The sequence below is a fragment of the Pocillopora verrucosa genome, chromosome 2 (assembly GCF_036669915.1).
Source record: "Pocillopora verrucosa isolate sample1 chromosome 2, ASM3666991v2, whole genome shotgun sequence".
NCBI classification, from domain to species: Eukaryota; Metazoa; Cnidaria; class Anthozoa; order Scleractinia; family Pocilloporidae; genus Pocillopora; species Pocillopora verrucosa.
Window position 1 is genome coordinate 4,705,579 of NC_089313.1, and position 25,708 is coordinate 4,731,286.

Consider the following 25,708-nt stretch of genomic DNA (forward strand, 5'->3'; position numbering starts at 1 on the left):
TGGGGGGTACCTCGCTTCATTCTGAAGCAGGGTTGTGACGTTACAACATGGCGGACAGCCATGCATGCTTCGTAGTTTGAACGTCTGCGTCGAGCTTTTCTTCCAATTTGCAAAGAACGCGAACTTCTTTTCAGGTAATTGAAGGTCTTGTAGTTTAAATTTGAGTTGAGCCATGCTTTACATTTGGCGGGTTATAACCTATTTCCTCTTGCAATTGTGTTTAAAGGCTTTCATCTGCAGTGAAACCGCCAGCATGGCGGCGTGGGGCCAACCCGCCGTTGCAGGGTTACCAGCTGAAATAACTGAAGAAAAACTACAGGAAAAAGGTTATGTAGCGTGACTGTTCCAAGAGTTGATTCCTTGGCTTAATGTGCATGTTCAAATGCATAGCCCTAGATTCTAATTAGAAATTCACTTTAACGTCATGTTCACGTTGTCAGACATTCGATCAGTGAACTTATGTAACGTGATCAACCGTCACTTAAAGGTTTTCTAAAATTACCCGTGTCTCCTCTTAGGGTAACTGAGATTGATGTTAAGGCTGTCTTGCTTTTTCGTTGTTTTACTCTGACTGAACTTTGAGTAAATTGAATTGTCAGGGTTCATTCATACAGATTTCATTGTGTCACCATTACAACAAATAAGAAACTTACTGTTAAGATTCGAATTTCTGTTGCGTCGTTGTTGGTTCTTTCTCTCTAGAGCCACAGTGTCTGTGTAATCCATTAATTCTTTTTGAAATACCATTAGGGCTGTAAACTGGCTCATTTCAATACAGTAGTTAATGAAGGTCAACACAAGATTACAAGATGCTCAACAACTAAACCTTTTGAATGCATGATGTAGACTTTTACTTTATTATTCACCATGTCAGATTATTGAATGGTCAGGATTCTTGCCAGATGATTTTACTGAACTTTGAACGAATATCACATACTTGCATCATGTAAAATCAGGTGGAATGTGAAGGACACAAAAAATTGTAGTCACTGGGCAATTAAGTTCCCACATTGTGTGTTTCCAGAAAATATCCATACCCCCACCACGGAGGGAATTGGAAATTCCAGAGGGGTGGGGGGGTCAAAGTCCCAGGAAATTCCAGAGGGGATGGGGGGTAAGAGGCGAAATTTTCGTCCAGAGGGTAGGAAGTCGATCGACTTTCTTCGTATGTCAATTGGCGCCTTTTACCTACTTTAGTGGGACGTTCTGAAGTTTAAGTTGTTAAATTACGATGCTTCTAACAGTTCTGCAGCAAAAGAAAGTTTTCTTTTATCCTTGTAGTGCTTTGGAACATAAATAACATCAAATAAAGAAGAGAATCACTTTGTTTTTCGAACGGAGCCGCCATTACTCGTTACCAGTCTCCAAAGATTACAACCAACAGGAGTGGTTACCTAGGGATTTTCCTCGGTCATAACACGTTTCGCGTTCGTAAAATTTACAAATAACTGTCTCGGTCTCGCAAAAAAAAAAAAAACAAAAAACGCTGGTCCCGCCGTCTCGCAAAGTTTCGCATAAATTTACCATTCACTACCCCTTATGGACTCCAGCCATCTATTAATTTTGATCTGCACTGAGCTTAATTCCGTTACATCATAATGTGTAGGAGACTTGACGATTTCTTTATGGCTTACTTGCTTGCGATGTTACAATGAATGATAAGTACAGTCGTACCGTAGTAGAAAACAGTTGATAGTAACATTGAGAAACATTAGGATCCAGGGCTTTGTATATATGCGCATGGGACTGGTAACTAGCCAAGGTTTGTTTATGCACAATCGGATGAAATTATCGACCCGCTGTTAACAAGAATCAATGCTTGTGTGGAGAAATTTTACATTAGAGGCTGGAATTTGGAAAGATGAGTTCAAAATAACTTACTGCTGACTCGGTTTTCTCTTTTGCTCTCTTATTTATGACACAATTTTGTACAAATTTACGTTGCTCAATGTGATTTCGAACGTTTCCATTTCAAGTGCACGCAATTTTCTCAGTACATTGTACAAACTTAACAGTTCAAAAGTGTTTTGTTGCGACTTGTACAGTTTTTTTCTCCTTTCGTGTACTGAGAATACTGTGTTAAATGTTTAGGGATAAGTATTGTATTTAAAAATAAAGCAAACATTAAGTTTAAGCTAGTTAGCGACGTTTACCTTGCGCGTGTACGCCATCTCTCGAATATACACGCGACAAAATCACACGTCCCTCTTGTTTGTTGTTTGCTACGAGAAAAAAATATATTTCCAGGGGGTATAGGGGGTGGTAGAAAATTCTTTGGAAATTCCAGAGGGGTGGGGGGGCTACCACTGCTACCCCAAAATGGAAAATCCGAAGGGGTGGGGGGGTCCTATATGAAATTCCCTCCGTGGTGGGGGTATGGATATTTTCTGGAAACACACATTTTATTTAAAACATCAATTCTGATACATTTGCTTCTGTATCAAAATATTTGCAGCTCGAAAATGGCAACAACTCCAGTCAAAAAGATACAGCGAAAAGAGAAAGTTTGGATTTGTGGAAGCACAAAAAGAAGACATGCCTCCAGAGCATGTTAGGAAGATCATTCGAGATCATGGTGACATGTCCAGCAGGAAATATCGGCATGATAAGCGAGTATACTTAGGGTAAGAAAACTGAAGTTATCAACCTGAATGCAATATTTCTTATACAATGTTAAAATTGTCACACTTACATTCTCTCAATGATAACATGTATAAATGCACTTCCTATGTTTGAATTTTAGTGCATTGAAATACATGCCTCATGCAGTGCTGAAGTTACTCGAGAACATGCCCATGCCATGGGAGCAGATTCGAGATGTGAAGGTTCTTTATCACATCACAGGAGCCATCACATTTGTGAATGAGATTCCATGGGTTGTGGAACCTGTCTATTTGGCCCAGTGGGGGTAAGTTCAAAATAGTATTACTTGAAAGCTTTGTCAAAAAAGTATATGTAAATTTTCAGTTTGAGCCCAAGCTTAAGTCTCCTTCTAGTGAGCTAAAAGGTCTCTTTAAATAAATGGTTGTCAAAAAATGTATAAAAAAGGGAAGAAACAAAAGAAACAAAAATTCTTGGAAAATATCCAGGAACATTGTAGCTTCCCTCAAAAACAAGCAAGAAGGATAATTTGTGTAATATCATGGAATTTTTCATGCAGAGGTGCATCTCACAACTTAAGACCATAATCATTTAACTTATGTTTTACACTTATGTAAAAATGTTAGATATTTTCACATGGCTGCTTAGCAGAGATTGCCAAATTAGTGCTTTTCAACACAAAGTTAATTACCAACATTTTTTCTATTTGCCATGGGAACTGAAATGGTAGCAGTTCAGAGCACTGTCATTTTTGTGTTTGAATAATTGCCCCTATAGTGTAGGTGGATATTTATATGTAAGTCAGAAAAGGTAATTAATTTACTTTAAAGCATTACAATCAAGGTGGGGACTGTTAAATCTATTGAACAAAACACTTTCAAAGTATCAAGACCAAAAAATAATTTTGTTAAATCAAAGAGTGTTACAAAGGTTGGAGGAAAATTTCATGTAAAGAAGGCTTGGGGTAATTTTTAGCTAATTATGCCAACTTGAGTAGGGACTATTTTGTTCAATTTCTCTCTTTGGCATGACTCATAAAATGTAAAACCGGATGTTACTCCTTGATTTAGCACCATGTGGATCATGATGCGTCGTGAGAAGAGAGACAGGAGGCATTTCAAGAGAATGAGGTTTCCCCCATTTGATGATGAGGAACCTCCTCTGGATTACGCTGATAACATCCTGGATGTTGAACCTCTTGAGCCGATCCAGATGGAGTTGGATCCTGAAGAAGATGGAAGTGTTTATGAGTGGTTTTATGAACACAATCCCCTGGTCGATACCAAGTAAGGACTTTGTATTTCTGTGACCGTTATCATAGTTATAATGAATCCTCCAAAGAAAGAGGCTTTGTAAGAACTGAAACCTAAGGAAGTAGCTGTCCCTGGGTATAGTTTGTTGGATTCTTTCCCTTACAGGAAACTGTAGAATGTGACCTGACCTACTGCAGAGGTGTAGTTCTAGACCCACGTATCAGTAGTTTTTCTGATTTGTGACTTAACCTTTTGAGTCTCATGCATGACTAATGCAGAATTTCTCTTTAAAACATCAATACAAAATCAAGCAGAAAATCGATTTGAAGAAGTAAAATATCAGTTAGGATATCATTGATTGGACCATACCAAATTCTCCAATGAGAATTACTAATGAGATATTGAGTGTGAAATGGTTAATTGAAAAGCCATACTACTTTTTTTCATAACATCCTGCTTTCTTTTTAGAATGGTCAATGGATCTTCATACAGAAAATGGAATATTACACTGCCAATCATGTCTACACTTTATCGTCTGGGAAACCAACTTCTGACAGATCTTGTAGATAAAAACTACTTTTACTTGTATGATCTGAAGGCATTTTTCACAGCTAAAGCATTGAATGTTGCCATTCCTGGAGGACCAAAATTTGAGCCTTTGGTGCGAGATGTCAATGTCCACGACGAAGACTGGAATGAATTTAATGACATAAACAAGATCATCATTCGGCAGCCTGTGAGGACAGAGTACAGAATTGCATTCCCCTATCTGTTCAACAGTTTGCCGTACAAAGTGCATCTACCCTGGTGAGTTGGTTAGCCCTTAGACCCCTTAAGAGTGATTAGTGTCCAATTTCTCCTTACAAGATCTTGTTTTCCCTGTCAGCATATGAGGAAATGTATAAAGAGCAGGATGGAGAATATGCATACTGATGTAAGGGTGGGAAGGATTAAATGCATGAAAATTACTGTACGCGAAACTCAAAGGTTGGAAAACTGAGTAACTGCTTCCAAATCAAGTTGCAGTGACACATTTTCTCCCCATCATCATATGGACAAATTTAAATAATTTTGAAATTTGGGTAACTGGTTTTTGAAACAAAAATCTGTCTTCATAATATACTACTTTCACAAAGATATTGACTTCGTGATCAGTTGTCTCCTGATCTGTAAGGGTCTTGTTTCCTGTTATGAGCCAACCATAAGGGTACTTGAACTTGTTGGATGTTTGTCACCCTCTGCCACCAGATGCGGGTAACAGCATTGCTTAAAGAATGTTGATTGTTGTTTGGATTGGTGGCTAAAAAAAAAGTGGTTCAAGTTACTGCTGCAAGTCTATAGATGAAGCAGCTATAGACTGCTCTTTGATCCAAACACATGTGTAATATAGGAACAGAATGCAAAATGCCAGAACTTAATTCTCAGTTACCTTAATGAAGTTATATAATCCTCATAAACGCAGTTACTACTGTGTGAGCTTTAAATAAAATAGAAGAGCTACCTTGTTATTGGCACAATATATGTAATCTTGATTAATAAAATGTCTGGTTATTCTTTAAGCTGTAAGCATATTGAAGACCAGCAATGAGTGGTCAAATAGTGTGTCTTTCTTTGGAAGTGATAGCCATACAAGATGGGTGAATGTTGCTTCATCAGTTGGTGTTGCACAATATTATTATAAACCAGGGAGATTTAACTCAAACTCAAGTCTTTGTTTTTTGTCAGGTATCACCATCCATCAGTTGTTTACATTAAAACAGAGGACCCGGATCTACCAGCATTTTACTTCGACCCTCTTGTCAATCCAATTGCCCACAGACATGCTGTCAAGGTACTTTGCTTTGCTTTTTTGCTATTTGAAACTTAAACACTTTGTAATCATCTGGGTGACTCTAATGATGACTTCTTTACAAGAATTCTAATAAGGAGTTTCATGAAGGAAGTGGAAACCTTGGTCAAAGTCATTGACAATAGCTGTTTTCATGATTGCTCTTATCCTAAAATGGTCTGTCTAAAACAAAATGGAGTGGACTGTTGAGAAGCTAAAAACAAAATTGCAGTGAAAAATTGTTGTATAATTCACATTTTCTTTTAATTTGGGTAATGCCAATGTAACAATTCTATGGAGTTCTTTACCAGTCTGGCAGCAGCTGTTCCTCTGCAGTCCTGGATCTAGTTGTTCAAATGCTGATTAGCATTGACATAGGGTTGAAATTGAAATTGAAATTGGTTTCTTTATTTCTCCATTCAAAAGTCCTTTTCAGATAATTTCTCTATTCTTTTTAGAACATCCAAAAATCAAATAGAAGACAAAAATAATTAAACTTAATTTTCTTTGAAATCAAATTTCATAGTAACCCTGGGTTATCTTAACCCAGCTTTGAACAACTTGGCCCAAGGCACTTATAGTAGTGGCTGTTTTGAAGCATTCCCAAAGCCCACCCCTCCCAATTTTTTCCTTCCACATAATTTGGACTCAGTCAGTGTTATGGTGTCTGATATGGGGCTCATGGTAAGGTTGTAAGGATTCCCCAGCCATGGAGGCAGTTCTCTATTGTTGGCCCTAGTGGAAGTCTGTGGATGTCCTAGGCACCCACCTTCTTGAAGAAGTTACACAGAGGTTACTTACTAAAGTCTAATGACCAAAACCACAATTTCTAGTAATACACTCTGAGGGAAGTATGTGAAAATTTTATATCAATTGTTTTGTTGATTTAGACAACAGAACCCCAGCCTGATGATGATGAAGATTTTGAACTGCCTGAAGATATTCAGCCATTCTTGCAAGATACACCACTGTACACAGATAACACAGCAAATGGTTAGTGCTACTTTTGTTTAGCTAAAAACTATTTTTCAGTTCACATCAACTCCCAAGTTGTAAGAATTTGTTTTACAAAGGTTACTTTTACAGTTGTAAAATGTTTTGGTGGTTTATCTTTTAAGGTATTGCTTTACTCTGGGCTCCCAGACCATTCTGTTTAAGATCTGCCAGGACACGCCGAGCCATCGATATACCATTGGTGAAGACTTGGTAAGAATTCCCATACTGTAATACAAAAATGTAAATGTTGTGTTCAGGTGTGGGTTGTTTTGTCTTGTGGTAAATTTTTTTTTTTTTGGACTCAAATAATTATTAAAATGTCAATTTTAGGAGGATTTTGAAATTGTATAGGAGATACTGCACATCTAGTATAACCTTAAGTATTTTTATTTAATTACATAAATTGGCCTCTGTAGAGAGTTTCAAAGCTGACATTTCAAGTATTAGCCTGATGAAGGGCTAGCCCTTGAAATGCCAGCTTTGAAACTCTTTTTGGTTTATGTCCTCAACTCAGTTGATAATATTAGATTACCCTGTTATTCTCTCCCACTGATGCAGCAACAAATTTCTTTAGAAACTTGTCCCCTTTATTGTTAATTTTATACAGGTATCGTGAACACTGTCCATCTGCTCACCCAGTTAAGGTGCGAGTGTCATATCAAAAGCTTCTCAAGTGCTACGTTTTGAATGCACTGAAACACAGACCACCTAAAGCACAAAAGAAAAGGTAGACTTGCTTAAATTTTCTTTTTTTGTAGTTGTTTGCAGCAATATAATAATTTGTCCAATTTTATTCTCTTATTCATTTTGACTGTTGCCATTGGATCAAGTTCATTACCAAGAAATTGAGCAATTAAACCTCACTGTTGTGGTCAACTTTGCAACAGGTTTAAGACGCATCCTAAAAGTACCCCACAAGGTCACTTTCCTTAAATCTTTTTTGGAAAATCAGCAAACAGAGACAAACTACAAACTACTTACTGTAACTGCTTACAATTTAGTGAAAAATATGTGATTGGCTTTTTCATTGTTCACATTTGATAAATATTTCAAGAGTTCACAATATTTTGAGTTCAAGACACAAACAGAGATATGAATTTTCTTCTTTTGTGGTTTTTAGATATCTGTTCCGATCCTTCAAAGCAACAAAGTTCTTTCAAACGACAACTCTTGATTGGGTGGAAGTGGGTCTCCAAGTGTGCCGGCAAGGCTACAACATGCTGAATCTACTGATCCACAGAAAGAACTTGAACTACCTTCATTTGGATTACAATTTCAATCTGAAGCCAGTCAAAACCCTTACCACAAAGGAAAGAAAGAAGTCCAGATTTGGAAATGCTTTCCATCTTTGTCGGGAGATTCTGCGTCTCACAAAGCTGGTTGTAGATTCCCATGTGCAGTACAGACTGGGTAATGTAGACAGTTTTCAGGTAAGTCCAGAAAATTAATTGTTAACTCTGTGTTCTCCCCTATTTTGAGTAGGACATGTAAAGAAAGGATTGCTCTGGCAGAGCAATCCTTTTATTGGTTAAATTTTCAAGAATTTCAAGCAATTTTAGAAAACAATAATAGGTACCACAGGTGGTAATGTTTACCAGTTGCTGCCTTAAAAGGAGGACACTGTTGTCTCTTCAATCGACAGATTGCACAAGATGCTAACTTTTAAGACATGATCATCTAATAAAGATAAATGTGGTGCTTTTTTCACTGATTTGGTTTAAGAGTAAAAAAATTTCTGTCTCTGGCTTATGATATTAAACTGCTTTACATCTTTCTTTACTCAACCACCATTTTAAAAGTTGCTTATCTCTCTTACTCTGTGCTCTTACTCCCACAACACACTTTCAATGTTGATAACCCTGGCAGCTTACAGAACGGCTTTGGGGGTGGCCCAGTGATGAAAGGGCTCACCTTCGATGCTGTGGCTCAGGTTCGCTACCCACACCTGGTGTCACATGTGGGTCGAGTTTGTTGTTGTTTCTCATCCTTGCCCGTAGAGTTTTTCACTAGGTCCTCTGGTTTTCCTCCTTCCACAAAAGTTAACACTCCAAATTTCAATGTGATCTGGAAACAGTGGGCTAGAATTGCCACCTCATGGAATGTTGACTACTAAACTTACACTATTATTCCAGTTCCATTTTCATTACTATTATAGCACTTGAACTAAGTATATGGCATTTATAACTCACTTGTTATAACTCACTTGTCACAATTTTAATGCATGTATTGATTGTTAAGTGAACTTTATTTTATTTATAGCTGGCTGATGGTCTTCAGTACACCTTTGCTCATGTTGGTCAGCTGACTGGAATGTACAGATACAAGTACAAGCTTATGAGACAAATCAGAATGTGTAAAGACATCAAACATCTCATTTACTACAGATTTAACACTGTAAGTGTGGTGTATCTTTCTCCATCCCATATTGAATAAGTATACCACTATTACTGTGAAGATGATATTCAGGGTTCGTACAGGTCCTGAAATACCTGGGTAATCCTGCAATTTTGTAATGCAATTTTCCAGGACTAGAAATTCCAGCTAAAAGGCTGCAGATTGCAGAAAGTCCTGAAATTTGGACTTCAGTATTGAATTAAAGTGGTTGAAATTTTACATTTATGTTTTCTTTACTCTCATCACTTGCTATTTTGATATTATGGGGAAAAATTTAGTCACTACTCAGAGTTTGAAGGGTTGATGTGAATTTTTGAAGTCTTGAAAGAGTCCTTAAAATCGTTTCCAATAAAAGGTACAAATCCTAAATATTAGCACTCTAAAATTTTTAAAACAGTTATATCTTTGTTGCAGGGACCAGTTGGGAAAGGTCCGGGATGTGGATTCTGGGCACCTGGCTGGAGGGTATGGCTATTTTTTCTGCGTGGGGTTGTACCTCTCTTAGAGCGTTGGCTTGGTAACCTCCTAGCCAGGCAGTTTGAAGGCAGACACTCCAAGGGTGTGGCCAAAACAGTAACTAAGCAGAGAGTGGAAAGCCACTTTGATTTAGAGTTACGAGCAGCTGTCATGCATGACATCCTGGACATGATGCCAGAAGGTATTAAGCAGAACAAGGCCCGAGTCATTCTGCAGCATCTGAGTGAAGCTTGGAGATGCTGGAAAGCCAACATTCCTTGGAAGGTAGGAATTGTTCAAGTGCTTTAGTTTTATTTGTTTCTGGGAGAAGTGGTAGACTTTTGAAGAATATAAGGGTAGTTTATCTCTAGCCTCACTTCTTATATGGTATGTTTTCTTAGGCATGACACTGTTCAATTAATTTTCACAATGCCTCCTTTGATGCAGGAGATAAACTGTCATGGTGGTAGAGCAAAATTTCAAAAATACAGTATTAAAACACTTTTTGTATGGTTCCCTTTAAGGAAGAGAAATAATACTTCTTTCCCCTTCTACTTAAACCATCAGTAGTAGTTGTCTAGATACTAACCTAAAGTAGCCTAGCATGCAAAAATGTGTTCATAAAAATGAGTCTGTTGAACAAAATACACAGCCTTCCTTTCTGCTGCATTTGTTCAAATAGAGGAAGGAGAAATGAAACAAGGAGAAGAGAAAGTAAATTGTTGCTTTTGACCATTCAGTGGTAAAGCTGACCAAATTGTTTTGTTTCATCAGGTGCCTGGCCTTCCAACACCAGTGGAGAACATGATTTTGCGGTATGTCAAAGCCAAGGCTGATTGGTGGACAAACACAGCTCACTACAACAGGGAACGTATCCGTCGTGGTGCCACAGTGGATAAAACTGTTTGTAAGAAAAATCTTGGACGTCTGACAAGACTCTATCTCAAAGCTGAACAGGAAAGACAGCATAACTACTTGAAGGTGTGCATTCTCCTTGAGAAAGATCTGATATTTTTGGATATTGTGGGAATGCAATTCTTCCAACACTGAAACAGATTTTTACCTTCTGAGTACACAGAGTTGTGCTAGAGAATCAATCCATTAACCAGTGAAAAACTGAGTATACTCCTGGCATATTTCTACACACCTGATGAATTCAGTCAGTTCGTTTAGTCATTGCAGATGTTTTACTAATTTTTCCTCAAATGAAATCCTTGGTGTAGTCATGTCCCTATCTGGTATACTATACATGTAGCATTGTGAGTTTGTGAAGACAGAATACATCTGATGAATGGTTAACGCTGGAAATTTCAGCTCTAGAAACCATCTACAGGGCCAATTTACATTATCAACCCAGTTTATAAAACAAAATTATCTTGTAATACCCCCTACTGACACAGCATCACACTTTCTTTACAACCTTGCCCCCTCATTATGAGGACCTTGAGGATCAATGTTCTGAGTATTTTCTCAGTGCTTCTTTCCACCCATAATTATACACAGTACCACACACCTAGGGAAATGTGGCAAACTGTCAGGTTACCTGTTGCAGACAAACAATATGTCCAGGAGAAGAAGAGGCTGCTTGATGCAGAAGGAATGTGAATAACTTCTCATAGCAATAGGATATGGAGCTAAAACTTGACATCAGAGAAATATTATGTAATTTCTCAAATTTTCTTGTTTGACAGGATGGTCCTTACATCTCTGCTGAGGAAGCAGTTGCAATCTACACAACTACAGTTCACTGGCTAGAGAGCAGAAGGTTCTCACCAATCCCTTTTCCACCCCTCTCCTACAAGCACGACACCAAATTGCTAATTCTAGCTCTGGAGAGACTCAAGGAAGCCTACAGGTGTAATGAGTGTAGCATTTGTCTTCAGATTCCATGTGATTAAAGTTTGTTTAATTTTGTGAAATTTTCCTCCTTGACATTCTGTTTTGTGTATCACTTTTAGTGTAAAGAGTCGTTTGAACCAGTCCCAGAGAGAAGAGTTGGGACTGATTGAACAAGCATATGACAACCCTCACGAGGCACTCAGCAGAATCAAGCGTCATTTGTTAACACAGAGAGCCTTTAAAGAGGTAAAGCATCAACCATTTTTGGGCCAAACTGCCACCTGGTTAGCTTACAGTTACAAGGCTAGACTGTTGCAAAGGAGGGTGAAGGCTCAAGCCCCAGGCCAAAATAATACACAGGGTCTTCGAGTATCAGAGGAAAATGTACTGCCTTTGCCATGACTTGTGCAAATGGTCTGACATTCTCAGTGTTCTTGGATAAGGACAAAGAATGATAGACTCTGTGTCCTGCATCTTCTCTGTACCACTTAAAACATATGCACTTCTTCCAAAGAGGAGGGAATGTAGCTCCAGGTGTTGGAGTCTGGCCTTGTTATTGCTCATACAGGCCCCCATTTAAACCAGCTTTATGGCTGAACTGGGCCAGTCTGTCTCAATATCACAAATGTATAAATAAAAAATTAAATAATTGAGAGAGTCACAAATTAATCAGCTCATGGTGTGGTGTTTTACTTCTTACAGGTTGGTATTGAGTTCATGGACTTATACAGCCATCTTATCCCAGTGTATGATGTTGAGCCATTGGAGAAAATCACAGATGCCTACTTAGACCAATATTTATGGTATGAAGCAGACAAGAGACGTCTGTTTCCTCCATGGGTCAAACCAGCTGACACTGAACCTCCTCCACTCCTTACGTACAAATGGTGCCAAGGTATGTACACTCACATTAAGCTCATTAAAGAAATGCTTGCTTCTTGTCATTGCTATTTATGAAAGGGGCGAAAGAGAGTCCTAAATTCATGAAAAGGTATGGAAATTTACAATCTAGCCTGGGAGCAGGCTTTCGTCGTTACCGCTGCAGGATGCACGTTCCTTTGCCCGCCGGAAGATTTGAGACGAGTCAGGAAGAGATTAGCCGGAGGCAATTTTTCGATTGCAATGCGTTGCTTTTGTGTTTCGTTCTTGTCTCGTCAATGTAAAATTACTCCTCAACAGAATATAAAAAGTAATGGTCTGGAAAAAGTGAAGAAAATAGTCTAGAATTTTCACTTAAATATACCCTAGTAATAAAAGCTGGCTAATAGAAATCTTTGCTTTCTTTGCTCTCAGGAATCAACAACTTACAAGACGTCTGGGAGACATCTGAAGGAGAATGTAATGTTATGATGGAGTCAAACTTTGAAAAGATGTATGAGAAGATTGATTTGACGTTACTGAATCGGCTCCTGCGTCTGATTGTTGATCACAACATTGCTGATTACATGACAGCAAAGAACAACATTGTCATTAACTACAAGGTTGGTGTCCTCTGAGGACTCCTTACTCAGACAATCACACTACATAACCAATGTTTGAATACGGTTTTAAACCATTCCCTGCATTGATAGATTTCCCATTAATTAAACAGGACATGAATCACACAAACTCCTATGGCATCATCCGTGGTCTGCAGTTTGCGTCATTCATCGTTCAGTACTATGGATTGGTGATGGATCTTTTGGTGTTGGGTCTGCAGAGAGCCAGTGAGATGGCAGGGCCTCCACAGATGCCAAATGACTTCCTGACTTTCCAAGATGTTCAGACAGAGTCACAGCATCCCATCAGATTGTATTCAAGATACATTGACAAAGTGCACATTTTCTTCAGGTAGTTGTTCATAATGTTCTTGATTGTAGGTCTCAAGGGCTTATTTTAAAAAGACGCTGTTAAACCCTCTAAGTCCCACTAGTGACCAAGACAGAATTTCTCCTTACACTATCAGTACTATATGAAGCAGACAAGTGATGAGAATAAAGTAAAACATTAATTAGGGGATTATTGGTTGATTCAGTTCTAAATTCTCCTAACTAACGGCGTATGATTTGAATGGCAGACAGTAAGGAGAATTATGAATGAGATCTTGGGAATGAAAGGGTTAAAAGCTCTGAAATCCTAAGCATTACTTGATATTGTAACTTGTCAGGGTTGTGAAGATTTTATGGAATGAAATACCTGAAATGAAAAGAGCCTAGTGAAATTCGGAAGATTTCCAATTTGAAGGTCTGCCAATTTGCATGAAAGATGTTAGTGCAACTTGAAAAATACGTATGCTAGAGAGGCAAGTTTGCGAATCTTGTTAATCTGTTAAAGTTTAGAGTAACCTTTGAGTATGTCTTTGTGATGTCAGAAGCCTCAAAATTAGGAGATTGCAGAAGCCCGTTTTGCTTGGTATTACAGCAACTTTGGATTGTATTTCAGGTTTACAGCAGATGAAGCCCGTGATCTGATCCAGCGTTACCTGACAGAACACCCTGACCCAAATAACGAAAACATTGTGGGCTACAACAACAGGAAATGCTGGCCAAGGGATGCACGTATGAGGCTCATGAAACACGACGTCAATCTTGGGCGTGCTGTGTTCTGGGACATAAAGAACCGCTTGCCAAGATCTGTGACAACACTCAACTGGGATGAAAGTTTTGTGTCTGTTTACAGTAAAGACAATCCAAATCTGCTGTTTAACATGTGTGGCTTTGAGTGCCGCATTCTTCCAAAATGTCGCACAACATTTGAGGAATTCACTCACAGGGATGGAGTGTGGAACTTACAAAATGAGGTACGCACTTCACATGACTGCTTATGAATCTTGCCCTCAATCAGCTTTTCATTTGTAGACGGACAATCTCCCATTTGTAGGAGCCACACCATAGCCTGTTCAGTTAATAGAACAGAGGGAAATAGTAAGCGGCGTGTTTGGGTCGAGGGAGACCCAGACCCCCCTCAATTTCGCTCTTTCGCACCTATTACTATTTTGCTCCGTTTTACTAAATGAAAGCTTGAAACGAGCTAAACGCATCATGATTATTCGAATCAAAGATTTTGATGTACTTAGACACCTTCAACTCATAGAAGAATTCAAGCTGTTAGCTCAGTTAGATAGAAAAAACACACAAACGAGGCAAAAATAGGGACGAAAATGGCTAAACATGGAGGAGATTATAAGAGATTTTAAATTAAGTGTTTTTGAACATGCAATAAAATAGAATAATATTACTTTCTGTGATGACAGGTCACTAAAGAGCGAACTGCTCAGTGCTTCCTCAAGGTTGACGACGAGTCACAGCAGCGATTCCACAACAGAGTGCGTCAAATCTTAATGGCATCTGGTTCAACTACGTTTACCAAAATTGTGAACAAATGGAACACGGCTTTGATTGGTTTGATGACATATTACAGGGAGTCAGTTGTCAACACTCAAGAGTTGCTGGATTTGTTGGTGAAATGCGAAAACAAGGTATTCAGTTACAGTTGTAAATCGTTTTATTTCTTACATACTGGGATTTACACTGTGAAGTACTATCGTCGATACTATATCATACTTTGACTGCGTACTCACAAGTGGAAATGTCAGTGTAAAAGAAGTATTATTGTCACTGGCCATAAAGTTCGTTGCTTAGCATTGTCAGTGGTTTTTTTAAAAGTAGTTCTTCATATTGAATTGTTTTTATATTCCAGATCCAAACACGTATCAAGATTGGGCTGAATTCCAAGATGCCTAGTCGGTTCCCTCCGGTTGTATTTTACACTCCAAAAGAGCTGGGAGGACTTGGTATGTTGTCCATGGGCCATGTCCTCATTCCACAGTCAGATCTCAGGTAAAGAATGAACCCTGATAAACTTACCACTCCAATACAACATGACCGTCCCTCGAAACTGAATCCTCAATTCTAGATCGTGGTTTGTCGAAAACTTTTAGTATGGAGGCTCAAGGCGAGTATCAAGTCTCAATTGTGAAGTTATCAAGGGTTTTCAAAACATTTGCTTGTTGAGAGATGAGGGTTTTTGTGCGAGAAATGTTTCACACGACTAGAAGCTTCCTGCCTTTTGACAATAAGTCCATTGGGCATTTTGTTTTTTAATCTTTTATGTTTTCTGTTTGTTTGCTTATTTTTCTAGGCGCATTATTGTCTCATTTGTGCTACAGTCATTATTTTTCTGTCACAATAATTCTCATCTTTATTCCTATCTCCTTCTTGATCTCAGTAACCGAGGGGTACTGTTGTTTGTACTTTTCAGGTGGTCACAACAGACCGATGTAGGAATCACTCACTTTAGATCTGGAATGAGTCATGACAAAGATCAGTTGATCCCTAACTTGTACAGGTACAGTATATTGTCATTCCTGCCAACCTCTCCTCGACAAGTAAAGTTTGTTGCAGCTGAGCATATTTAAAGTTTTTGCCCGCGCAAATGTTTAACGAGTTGGATCTGAAGATTAGTAGAATCTCTTTAAAGTGAGCATCGCAGTGCATTTTCAGTGTGATTTAAACCCAAAACTATTTTATGAAATACCACACGATGATAGTACTGCTCATTTTTGTGAACACAACAGGTACATCCAGCCATGGGAAAGTGAATTCATTGATTCCCAGAGAGTGTGGGCAGAGTACGCGTTAAAACGGCAAGAAGCTAATGCTCAGAACAGGTAAGTGCTATAGTAAATTAATTGTTCGGAGGTCTCTTCACCGGAGCAAGCTTTATCGGTAAGCTGCTGTCCAGTCGTTGCACCCATGTTCTCATTTCATATATTTGCATTTCTTATTTCTTCATATCTCCTTCCCTGCCGTTCATTGGATGTGCGCTGGCACGTGCGTGCGTTTGCGTGCGTGGTGTGCGTGCGTGCGTGAGTGCAATGGACAGCATAAAAAAATACTACGATCTGGGGTTCGATTTTTCAGGGTGACTCTTTTTGATATTGTCTCACACGTGATAAGACGAAAAACATCTTTTTCCCAGTACCGTGTTTAATATTTACCATCTTATTCCATTTTAAAAACTTTTTCCCATCGACGTCAATGTAGAAGGCCGACGATACAAAAATGGTCGACTGAAATTTTTTTAACCGCACTTTTTCGCCTGCTTTCAGTTAGTTGTTCTGAAAATTCCAGTTGAAAGAAGTCTTCTGTAAAGGTTGTGTTTGTTCTTTACTGTAGGCGATTGACCTTGGAAGATTTAGAGGACTCATGGGATCGTGGAATCCCCCGTATCAACACACTGTTTCAGAAGGACAGACACACGCTCGCCTATGACAAGGGTTGGAGAGTGAGAACAGACTTCAAGCAGTACCAGGTAAACTAACTTATATATTTATATTTTCCGAACAGAGTAAAAGCTGATTAAGAATGCCTCGAGTCTCTATTCATTTTAACTACTTTTCTGAAACCGTCATACTTTTCTTCCATCTGACTCTGGGTGCTTCTTGTCGAGAGAACATGTAGCAATCTTTCCAACCAAATGTGAAGAACAAGTTTTATTCGCTAGATTTACGACACTTAACTACCAGTACTACTGAAGGAATTTTTTAATTTGGGGTTTATTGTTTCAAGATGCGTCACCCCTGAAACAACCTTAAGTAAGCCTCATTACCCACAAGTTTTAAGCCGTTTGTTATACTTAAATTATTAAGCCACGTTGTGCCACCTTTTTCAGGTTCTTAAACAGAATCCATTCTGGTGGACACATCAGCGTCATGACGGAAAACTATGGAACTTGAATAACTACCGTACAGACATGATCCAAGCCCTTGGTGGCGTGGAAGGAATCCTGGAACACACACTGTTTAAAGGAACTTACTTCCCCACATGGGAGGGTCTGTTCTGGGAGAAGGCCAGTGGGTTTGAGGAGTCCATGAAGTACAAGAAACTGACCAATGCACAGAGATCTGGTTTGAATCAGATTCCCAACAGAAGATTCACACTCTGGTGGTCACCGACTATCAACAGAGCGAACGTAAGCCATATATATATTGCTTCGTACGGACTAGTTTTAAATATTTTCGCTTGGTTTATTACAAGCTCAGTAGCTCATTACTGCGGAAGCCTTTTTCCGGTTTCTGTAGAACGAAGCAGGGGGTGTGTCCAGGATTTTTTGATAGTGGGAAGGTCCAAACTTGAACTGAAAGAACGAAGTCTGTTTGTTGTTGTTGTTGTTGTTGTTGTTGGGTTTCTTTCCCCCACAGCAAATTATTTCTCAACCAAACTTACCCATATCTTTACTCGGGGTTCCAAGTCAGATGTTGTTGATTTTTAATATGCGATCTTGCTGTTTCGAGACTTTTTTTTCTGCTAAAAACCCACAAGTCTGGCCACTGTGGAGTGACGAGAAGTATTGCCACTCCTCCTGTACTGATGATAATCAGTCGTAGATGGCCGAGTTTCCCTGACATTAAGTTAGTTCCCAGTCACACTCCTGGATGGAGATAGAAAGTGCCAGAGTCAAGTGTCTGGCTTAAAAAAAACTCGACGCAGTGACCTGGCCAGGGCTTAAAGAAGACTTTAACTACAAAGCGACCACTCTGCTTTATTGATTTATTTAGTTATTTATTTATTTATTTATTTTATTTTTTTTTTTTTTGCGTTTCAGGTTTATGTTGGTTTCCAGGTGCAACTTGACCTGACAGGAATATTTATGCATGGCAAGATTCCAACATTGAAGATCTCACTCATTCAGATTTTCAGAGCCCATTTGTGGCAGAAAGTCCACGAGAGTGTTGTGATGGACTTGTGTCAGGTAATACTGAGATCCACAGTTCGAGGGGCGAATAACGCTATCCCACGGATAGATTGGTATCTAGCACACAAGTGTTCACGGAGCGTACTGTGCTATCCACCGGATAAGATTAACCCAGAGGATAGCATTTTCCGCTCTTCAAACAACCGGGGTCAGGAGCAGGCTACTTCCGTTTGTAACTGGTTTAAAAAACTCGCAATGCCTTTTCATTCAATCAGATCCCAACTGAGACCGAAAGCTTTGGGTAGTGAACTTGTTTTTATTTTGAATTAACCTTTGCTCTTTTTTTTTACTAGTCGTCATGCTTAATTTAGCTTTGGGTTAACCCTTTATACCCTAAGATCAGTACGTGTTTTCTCTATACTGTCTTCCATGCATTTTCTAAGATTCTGACGAGGAGAATTTGTTTGACAATCAAGAGCTGTTCTTGTTAGTGATCATTTTCGCTATTCTCGTGATCTCAATGCTTGATTATTGTAAGGAGAAATTAGATGCGAGTCACCCTTGGGGGTCGTATTGTTAAGAACATTTGAAGCTTAAATCTTCTTTGCGCTGTATCTTGCTAATGTCCATTAACATACCTCAAGGTGTTTGACCAAGAACTAGATGCTTTGGAGATTGAGACTGTACAGAAAGAGACCATTCACCCTCGTAAGTCATACAAGATGAACAGCTCGTGTGCTGATATCCTGTTGTTTGCCGCATACAAGTGGAATGTGTCGAAACCTTCCCTTTTGGCTGACTCAAAGTAAGTCTGTGTGTACTTTATTGAAGTAGAAAAATCGTAGAAGCCATGCTGATTTGCCGTCTGATTAAAGAAGTCGGCTGGTTCCTTTTTAGAAGGAAATTGTCTGCAATATAAAAAGGGCTAGTATTTAATGAGATTCTTCTGATGACTTAAACAAGTCGTCTTTAGCTTGGCTCAGCTAGGTCTTATTTCACATGAAACCTCTTTCTCGCTATGATAAATCTACTTCTGTATTTTTTATTAAGGCACCTTCTTTAGTCAGTAAATTAAATTTTACCGTCGTGTTGAAGTCGGCTAAATTTTCCGAGTTGGCAGTGGTCAGACCATTACTTTTCCTTCACTAAGTGATCTTTTGTCACCTCTTCTTTGCAGTGACATCATGGACAGTACCACAACCCAAAAGTACTGGGTCGACGTTCAGCTCCGCTGGGGAGACTACGACTCACATGACATCGAGAGATACGCACGCGCAAAGTACCTGGACTACACCACTGACAACATGAGTATCTACCCCTCCCCTACAGGGGTGCTAATTGGCATTGACTTGGCTTATAATCTGCACAGGTAACACGATACTTGAAAGATTTGGAGGAAAAATTTATAGGAGTGGAAAATTGCGTCTTATAAGGGCAGTTAACGTTATAAGCTGACGATTGTTTGTTCCACCGGCCATGATTGATTTAAAGTTAGAAGAACAGTGAGAGTGGGGGACGGGGAGAGGCGAGAAGACCCATCCCCACGCCCTTCCCTCTCCCTCCTTTTTACCGACATTCACCCCCCCCTTGATACAAATTTCTCTCCCCCAGCCGTCCGCTGCTGTTAAAATAAAAAATGGCAGCTATAATTATCTCCAAGAAGGTACTGAACACTCACTCGCCAAAACTACGCTTGCTCTGTGGGCTACGGGTGGGCGGGAATGTTTCGACTTTCTGGACGAGGAATGTTAGAGTGAAGTCTTGTTCTAAGATTTTAAGTTGAAATTAATTAATTTTTTTTTATCTTTTTCTGCATTTTCATTTGCATTTTTCCTGATAACTGTTTCCTGTTACTTCCTGCAGTGCCTTTGGTAACTGGTTTCCAGGAGTGAAACCGCTCATCCAACAGGCCATGGCAAAGATCATGAAAGCCAATCCCGCCTTGTATGTGCTGAGGGAGAGAATCAGGAAAGGCCTTCAGTTGTACTCCAGTGAACCTACTGAGCCTTACCTGTCTTCGCAGAACTACGGAGAACTCTTCTCCAACCAGATCATCTGGTTTGTAGACGACACTAACGTGTACAGAGTCACGATTCACAAGGTAGGTATTTTGTGACATGTTACGCAGTCTTATGCCGTAGGAGTTTGTTTCTGTCGCGCAAAGAAGCAGCTGCCCAAATCCCGAGAACTTCGCCTCGGGGGTGAACGATGTCTGATTTTAAGGGTTGAGGGTGCTTTGCTTTAATAATGTCAAGCCGAACAGAAAGAACTGGTTCTAGCGTGTCCTCAGTATCAATACCATGATTTTGCACTGAAGTATTCGACTCTCGGAGTTATTGCGCATCTCGTAAATCTTCCTCGCAGAAACCGCCTGGCTACTACTCGAAAAGCAGGACCAGTTCAACCAGAATTATTTGTGTTTGTTATCAGAACTGATCGATACCATTTACGAAGGAAAAGCTCCTATCAGCTGGATCTAGCTAAAAGAAAGCGACCTGTATTTAGGTAAAATAACTAAAGAAAACTGCGCGCTTGATTATCTTTCACAATTTCACCTCTTTCCTTTCAGACATTTGAGGGTAACTTGACGACCAAACCCATCAACGGCGCCATCTTTATTTTCAATCCTCGAACGGGGCAGCTCTTCCTGAAGATCATTCATACCTCTGTGTGGGCGGGACAGAAGCGTCTTGGACAGGTACGTCGCCTAAAACTGTCATGGTGTCACCTCTTCCGTTGATAGACTCAAAATACTCAGTGTCTTCCACGAGATAATCTTATGCAGTGAGGCAGATAGGTCGTGTTATTGTGTCTTGTGTCTTTTAGTCAGTTTTAGGTTAGACTTGGAAGGGGTATCTGAATTAAATCAAACTATTTTTAATGAAATTACGTCTTAAAGTATGATTGTTTAAAATGAAGTGTGTTTTGAAACTTTAGCTGGCGAAATGGAAGACAGCAGAAGAAGTAGCGGCCTTGATTCGTTCGCTTCCAGTAGAAGAACAACCTAAACAGATCATTGTTACAAGAAAAGGCATGCTTGACCCACTGGAGGTGCAGTAAAATCTTTGCTGTGTTCTTACAAATCTCTGTTAATTAGTGAAGATGTTGATTTGGAATTTGGTCACTTTCATGAATATGCTGCTGTTTGAATGTGTTGAGGTTGTTGACTAAAATGGTTTATTATTTATCAGGTTCATTTGTTGGATTTTCCGAACATTGTTATCAAAGGCAGTGAGCTGCAGCTTCCTTTCCAAGCTTGTTTGAAGGTTTGTTTGAATAAAAAGCAGCACTTAGGTCAGGAAAGCCTCTAACTTTCCTGTTTTCTTAAACCTTTGGCAGATGTGTATTAACGCACCCTATTATAATGTTGTCTAAAGCTGTGTTTGTATCTCACAGGTTGAGAAGCTTGGTGACATGATTCTGAAAGCTACAGAGCCGCAGATGGTGTTGTTTAACCTGTACGACGATTGGCTGAAGACTATTTCGTCTTACACAGCGTTCTCCCGTCTGATCCTCATTCTCCGAGCCTTGCACGTGAACGCTGACCGCACAAAGGTCATCCTTAAACCGGATAAGACCACAATTACTGAACCCCATCACATCTGGCCGACACTGACTGACGAGGAATGGGTGCCAGTTGAGGTACGTAGATGCAGCTTTGTATTATTCGATTCCAAACACCTAGGTTAGCATGGCCTGTATGTTTTCGTGTTTTTTCGCGCTCACACGCGCGTGTGGAGTGGTTCAGTCGTACGCGCGCGCTTTGTCTTGTGTCTCGCGATGTGTCCGTTGGTTCTTCTACATAGATGTTTTCACGATACTGATGTACCAAGCGAACGATCGTTCGATTTATAATTTATTCTGATATTTTATTGCTTATTTTCCTTGAAAGTGACCAACTGTTATGTTTGTTTTACAGGTTGCTCTGAAAGATCTTATCTTAGCCGACTATGGCAAAAAGAACAAGTAAGTGAATGTTGACGGTTTCTAATTTTTGGGTTTTTTTCTTAATTTTTTTTTACTTTCGTGCATACTCTCGGCATTTTCTCATAATCAGATAGCCTCCTGACCTCAAGTTGTCCTTTTTTCCTAGTGTGAACGTAGCTTCCCTTACACAGTCTGAAATCCGTGATATTATCCTTGGAATGGAGATCTCGGCCCCTTCGCAACAGAGGCAGCAGATCGCTGAAATCGAGAAGCAGACCAAGGAACAGTCACAACTGACAGCCACTACCACTCGAACCACCAACATCCATGGAGATGAGATCATCGTTTCTACGACATCAAACTACGAGACACAGACGTTCTCGTCCAAGACTGAGTGGCGTGTCAGAGCCATCTCTGCGACCAACCTACATCTGAGAACCAACCACATTTACGTGTCATCAGATGACATCAAAGAAACTGGCTTTACCTACATCCTGCCAAAGAATATTCTGAAGAAGTTTATTGTGATTTCGGATTTAAGGACACAGGTAGAGAATTGTTCAATTTGAAACTGCTTTTCGATCGAAGTAATCACGAAGAACAATCAGAGGTCATCATCATGAGCAGCCACTCATTAGCCCCCTCACTCCCAATATCTAGATGAAAATTCTCCTTACTTTTTGCCACACATTTTCTATAAATATTATTCTAAGAAGGTGGTGTCAGATCAACTGATAGTCCCCTAGTTGATATGTATTGGTATTCTCAATACCTGCCTGCGTGATGCTGTATTGATATTGTAGGAAGAAATAATGTTTTGATCACTCCTGGGAGTGAAAGGGTCAAAGCGACACGTTCTCGTCAACTTAAGGGAAAATTTTGCCGTTCACTTTCAACGTTCACAGTTTTTCTCCACAAAAGATTCTTATGGTGTGTATTGTTTTTGTAGATCGCCGGTTACTTGTACGGAGTAAGTCCGCCTGATAACCCACAGGTAAAAGAGATCCGGTGTATTGTGATGGTACCTCAGTGGGGCACACACCAGACGGTGCACTTACCAAACATGTTACCACAGCATGACTATCTCAAGGTTAGATCCCTTAATATTTGTTCCGTGAAAGAGAGCGGTGAAAATCACAGATCTGCTAAATTTAAATCGGAAAACTAACGGGAGAATACTCTGCTCTCTTCGCTCACCGACTCGTTGTTTGTGGCTTAGCTGTTAAAGTATCCAAATTAGCTTTTTTTTGTTTTTTCCCATTCCTCGTTTGTAACAAAGTTTTCACATCCTTCTTAAAAGTCATGATCTCATGGCTAATTTCTCTCAAGAGCATGTCAGGTGATATATGCTACTGGACCGCCAACATCTCAAATCGTGAACGGGGCGGTCGAGCCCGTTACTCAACGAGTTCCCTTAAAAAAAAATTAAAAGTATCTGATCTTATGCATGCTTTTTCACGAGTATTTTCTCGGTGGACGTTTTTGTTTACCTTTACAGTTACACTTTTTTCGTTTTTGTTTTTTCAGGAGATGGAACCCTTAGGGTGGGTTCACACCCAGCCTAATGAACTTCCACAGCTTTCTCCACAAGATGTCACAACGCACGCCAAGATCATGGCGGACAATCCGTCTTGGGATGGCGAGAAAACAGTCATCATTACATGCAGGTAATCATTTAATAAATTTATTCAACGAAGCAGGTTCGCCATCCTTAAATCATCCTGTCACAGGGGCTAGATTAGTTCAATTAAATTAATCAGTGGCGTAACGGGGAAATTGGAGCGCCAGTAAGAAATCATCTTTGAGAGGGGAGCAGGGCGTTTCGACAGCACTTGATGAGGGGTTTAGGCCACCTGCAATGTTTTTATGTGAAAAACATCCAGGTTATTGTCAGCATGAGTGAGCCAAGCGTCTTCTGTGGGTGTAGAGTAAGAAAAATGATGAACGGTGAGAATCGTTGGTTAGGCGTCACTCATTTTATCCATGGTTTGGTTTTCAGTTTTACCCCAGGATCGTGTTCGCTAACAGCCTACAAACTGACCCCTTCGGGTTACGACTGGGGGCGGAACAACAAGGACACAGGGAACAATCCCAGGGGTTACCTTCCGTCTCACTACGAGAAAGTACAGATGCTGTTGTCAGATCGCTTTCTTGGTTTCTTCATGGTACCTACTCAGGGATCCTGGAACTTCAATTTTATGGGTGAGTTGTATCAAGTGTCACTTTGTTTCAAGAAGTGGTATTGGTGTCCACAAGATATGAGAAACCTTTTTAAAATTATTTTTAACCAAGTAACTTCACCAATTTCACTCCTGTTTCAAAAGCAAAAATTTTAAATCGTATCGGAGAAGAACGGGAAATGGTAAAGGAGATTAACCTCAAAAAATCAAAGAGCAAATCCAGTCCAGCTTATCGTGAAAGTTACGACCGCTTGACTTCATGTTCTTGACGACGAAACGTATCAAATTGAAGAAAACGTGGCCTATTTGATTGAATTTTAAGGAATTTTTTACAAACAATTCTTCTCTTCGAATTTTGTGGAATAATTCTCAAGAAACCTTAAAATAAGCGAATTTCGCGTGCATATAGGAAGAGAAGCAATGCTCCTAATTCCTTTTTACTTCGGGAACTGGGATGAGCTGTTGCGGTGGGATGTGAAGTTGGGGGAAGGGGGGGGGGACGGTTCGCTCTATAGAGAGACTGAAATGACTTACTATCTGATATATAAATCTAACAGTCTTCTCCGTTCTCTGCTTTTCAGGCGTTCGTCACTCCCCAAACATGCGTTATGAGTTGCAGTTGTCCAACCCCAAAGAGTTCTACCATGAAGTCCACCGGCCATCACACTTCCTCAACTTCAGCACCATGGAGGATGTAGAAGTTATTGGGGCTGATAGAGATGACATGTTTTCTTAGCTTGCATCTCTACTGCCTGTTGAAGAAAAGGCTTAGTTATAAGTTAACGCGAATGTTCTATTTACTTTGGAAAGTCATGGTTTCATGGCGTCTTCCAAAGGAGTGAAAATTTTCTGTCCTTTAACCCAAAATTCTTGTAATAGATATTTTCCACGCCTTAGAGGGTCAGGACATGCGTTGAAATGTAGGCTTTCTCTGAGCAGATAAAGTAATTTATTCCTTGTGAAAAAGTTCTGGATAAGTAGTCAGACTATCTGAGAAATAAGAGTTTTGTTTCTTTTTCTTAGTGCTTGGTTACCGTGACACTTTCTAGTTTTTTAGCCCGTGTTCTTGTATATACTTTAAGTCAAAGTACGTCTTAACAGTGACTTTGAGTTGTCGTAGCATAAATTTTGTAATATCATGTAGTAAAACCTCCGTCATCGTTTCGTTTGTAGCGAATCAAATAAAAATTTCCTTACACTTTTTCTTTGTATTTTGCCTTTTGACGTAATGCGTTACGTTATTTCTGACCTCTTGTTTCTTCCTTGAAATCTTGAGTACCTATTTGGCCATGAGTATGGGCAACATTTTGCAGTTCTTGTTCTTCAAACTGGCTTTTACTCTTTACACCCTGACATCAGTATGCATGTTATTAATAGCGTTCTCTAAGGTGCCGACAAGGAGAATTTGTTTTACGATCAAGAGCATTTTAGTTGGTAATAATTGCTGTTATTTTCTTGACCTTAATGGTTAATTCGAGAGTGATATTGTGAAAAGAAATTAAATGCAATTTACTCTTACCAGTTCAAATGGATAACTCTTTAACTCCCAAGAACTCGTT

The 25,708-nt window shown here is 39.6% G+C and overlaps 1 protein-coding gene across 1 annotated transcript; it reads left to right on the top strand.

Annotated features, from left to right (window-relative positions):
* The first annotated feature begins 31 nt into the window (after positions 1 to 31).
* Positions 32 to 25,350, top strand: LOC131792683 (pre-mRNA-processing-splicing factor 8). The gene is made up of 40 exons (XM_059110093.2): positions 32 to 134; positions 227 to 326; positions 2,456 to 2,624; positions 2,744 to 2,908; positions 3,672 to 3,887; positions 4,323 to 4,661; positions 5,580 to 5,685; positions 6,573 to 6,675; positions 6,801 to 6,888; positions 7,286 to 7,405; positions 7,799 to 8,108; positions 8,938 to 9,072; positions 9,487 to 9,813; positions 10,303 to 10,509; positions 11,220 to 11,383; positions 11,487 to 11,613; positions 12,070 to 12,262; positions 12,661 to 12,848; positions 12,959 to 13,197; positions 13,789 to 14,146; positions 14,600 to 14,824; positions 15,046 to 15,185; positions 15,607 to 15,693; positions 15,923 to 16,015; positions 16,524 to 16,659; positions 17,020 to 17,319; positions 17,953 to 18,099; positions 18,687 to 18,847; positions 19,220 to 19,411; positions 19,906 to 20,143; positions 20,612 to 20,740; positions 20,980 to 21,093; positions 21,234 to 21,308; positions 21,439 to 21,684; positions 21,962 to 22,008; positions 22,136 to 22,517; positions 22,919 to 23,059; positions 23,497 to 23,636; positions 23,969 to 24,171; positions 24,731 to 25,350. Exons 2-40 carry the CDS (start codon positions 254 to 256, stop codon positions 24,883 to 24,885), a joined length of 6,978 nt encoding a protein of 2,325 aa, XP_058966076.1. The 5' UTR covers positions 32 to 134; positions 227 to 253; the 3' UTR covers positions 24,886 to 25,350.
* The last annotated feature ends 358 nt before the right edge of the window (positions 25,351 to 25,708 follow it).

Coding starts and splice junctions, on each gene's coding strand:
- LOC131792683 (XM_059110093.2), top strand. CDS start 254: ATGGCGGCGTGGGGCCAACCCGCCGTTGCAGGGTTACCAGCTGAAATA. Junction 2,625..2,743: donor GATAAGCGAGTATACTTAGG/GTAAGAAAACTG, acceptor TTTGAATTTTAG/TGCATTGAAATACATGCCTC. Junction 14,147..14,599: donor TGTGGAACTTACAAAATGAG/GTACGCACTTCA, acceptor CTGTGATGACAG/GTCACTAAAGAGCGAACTGC.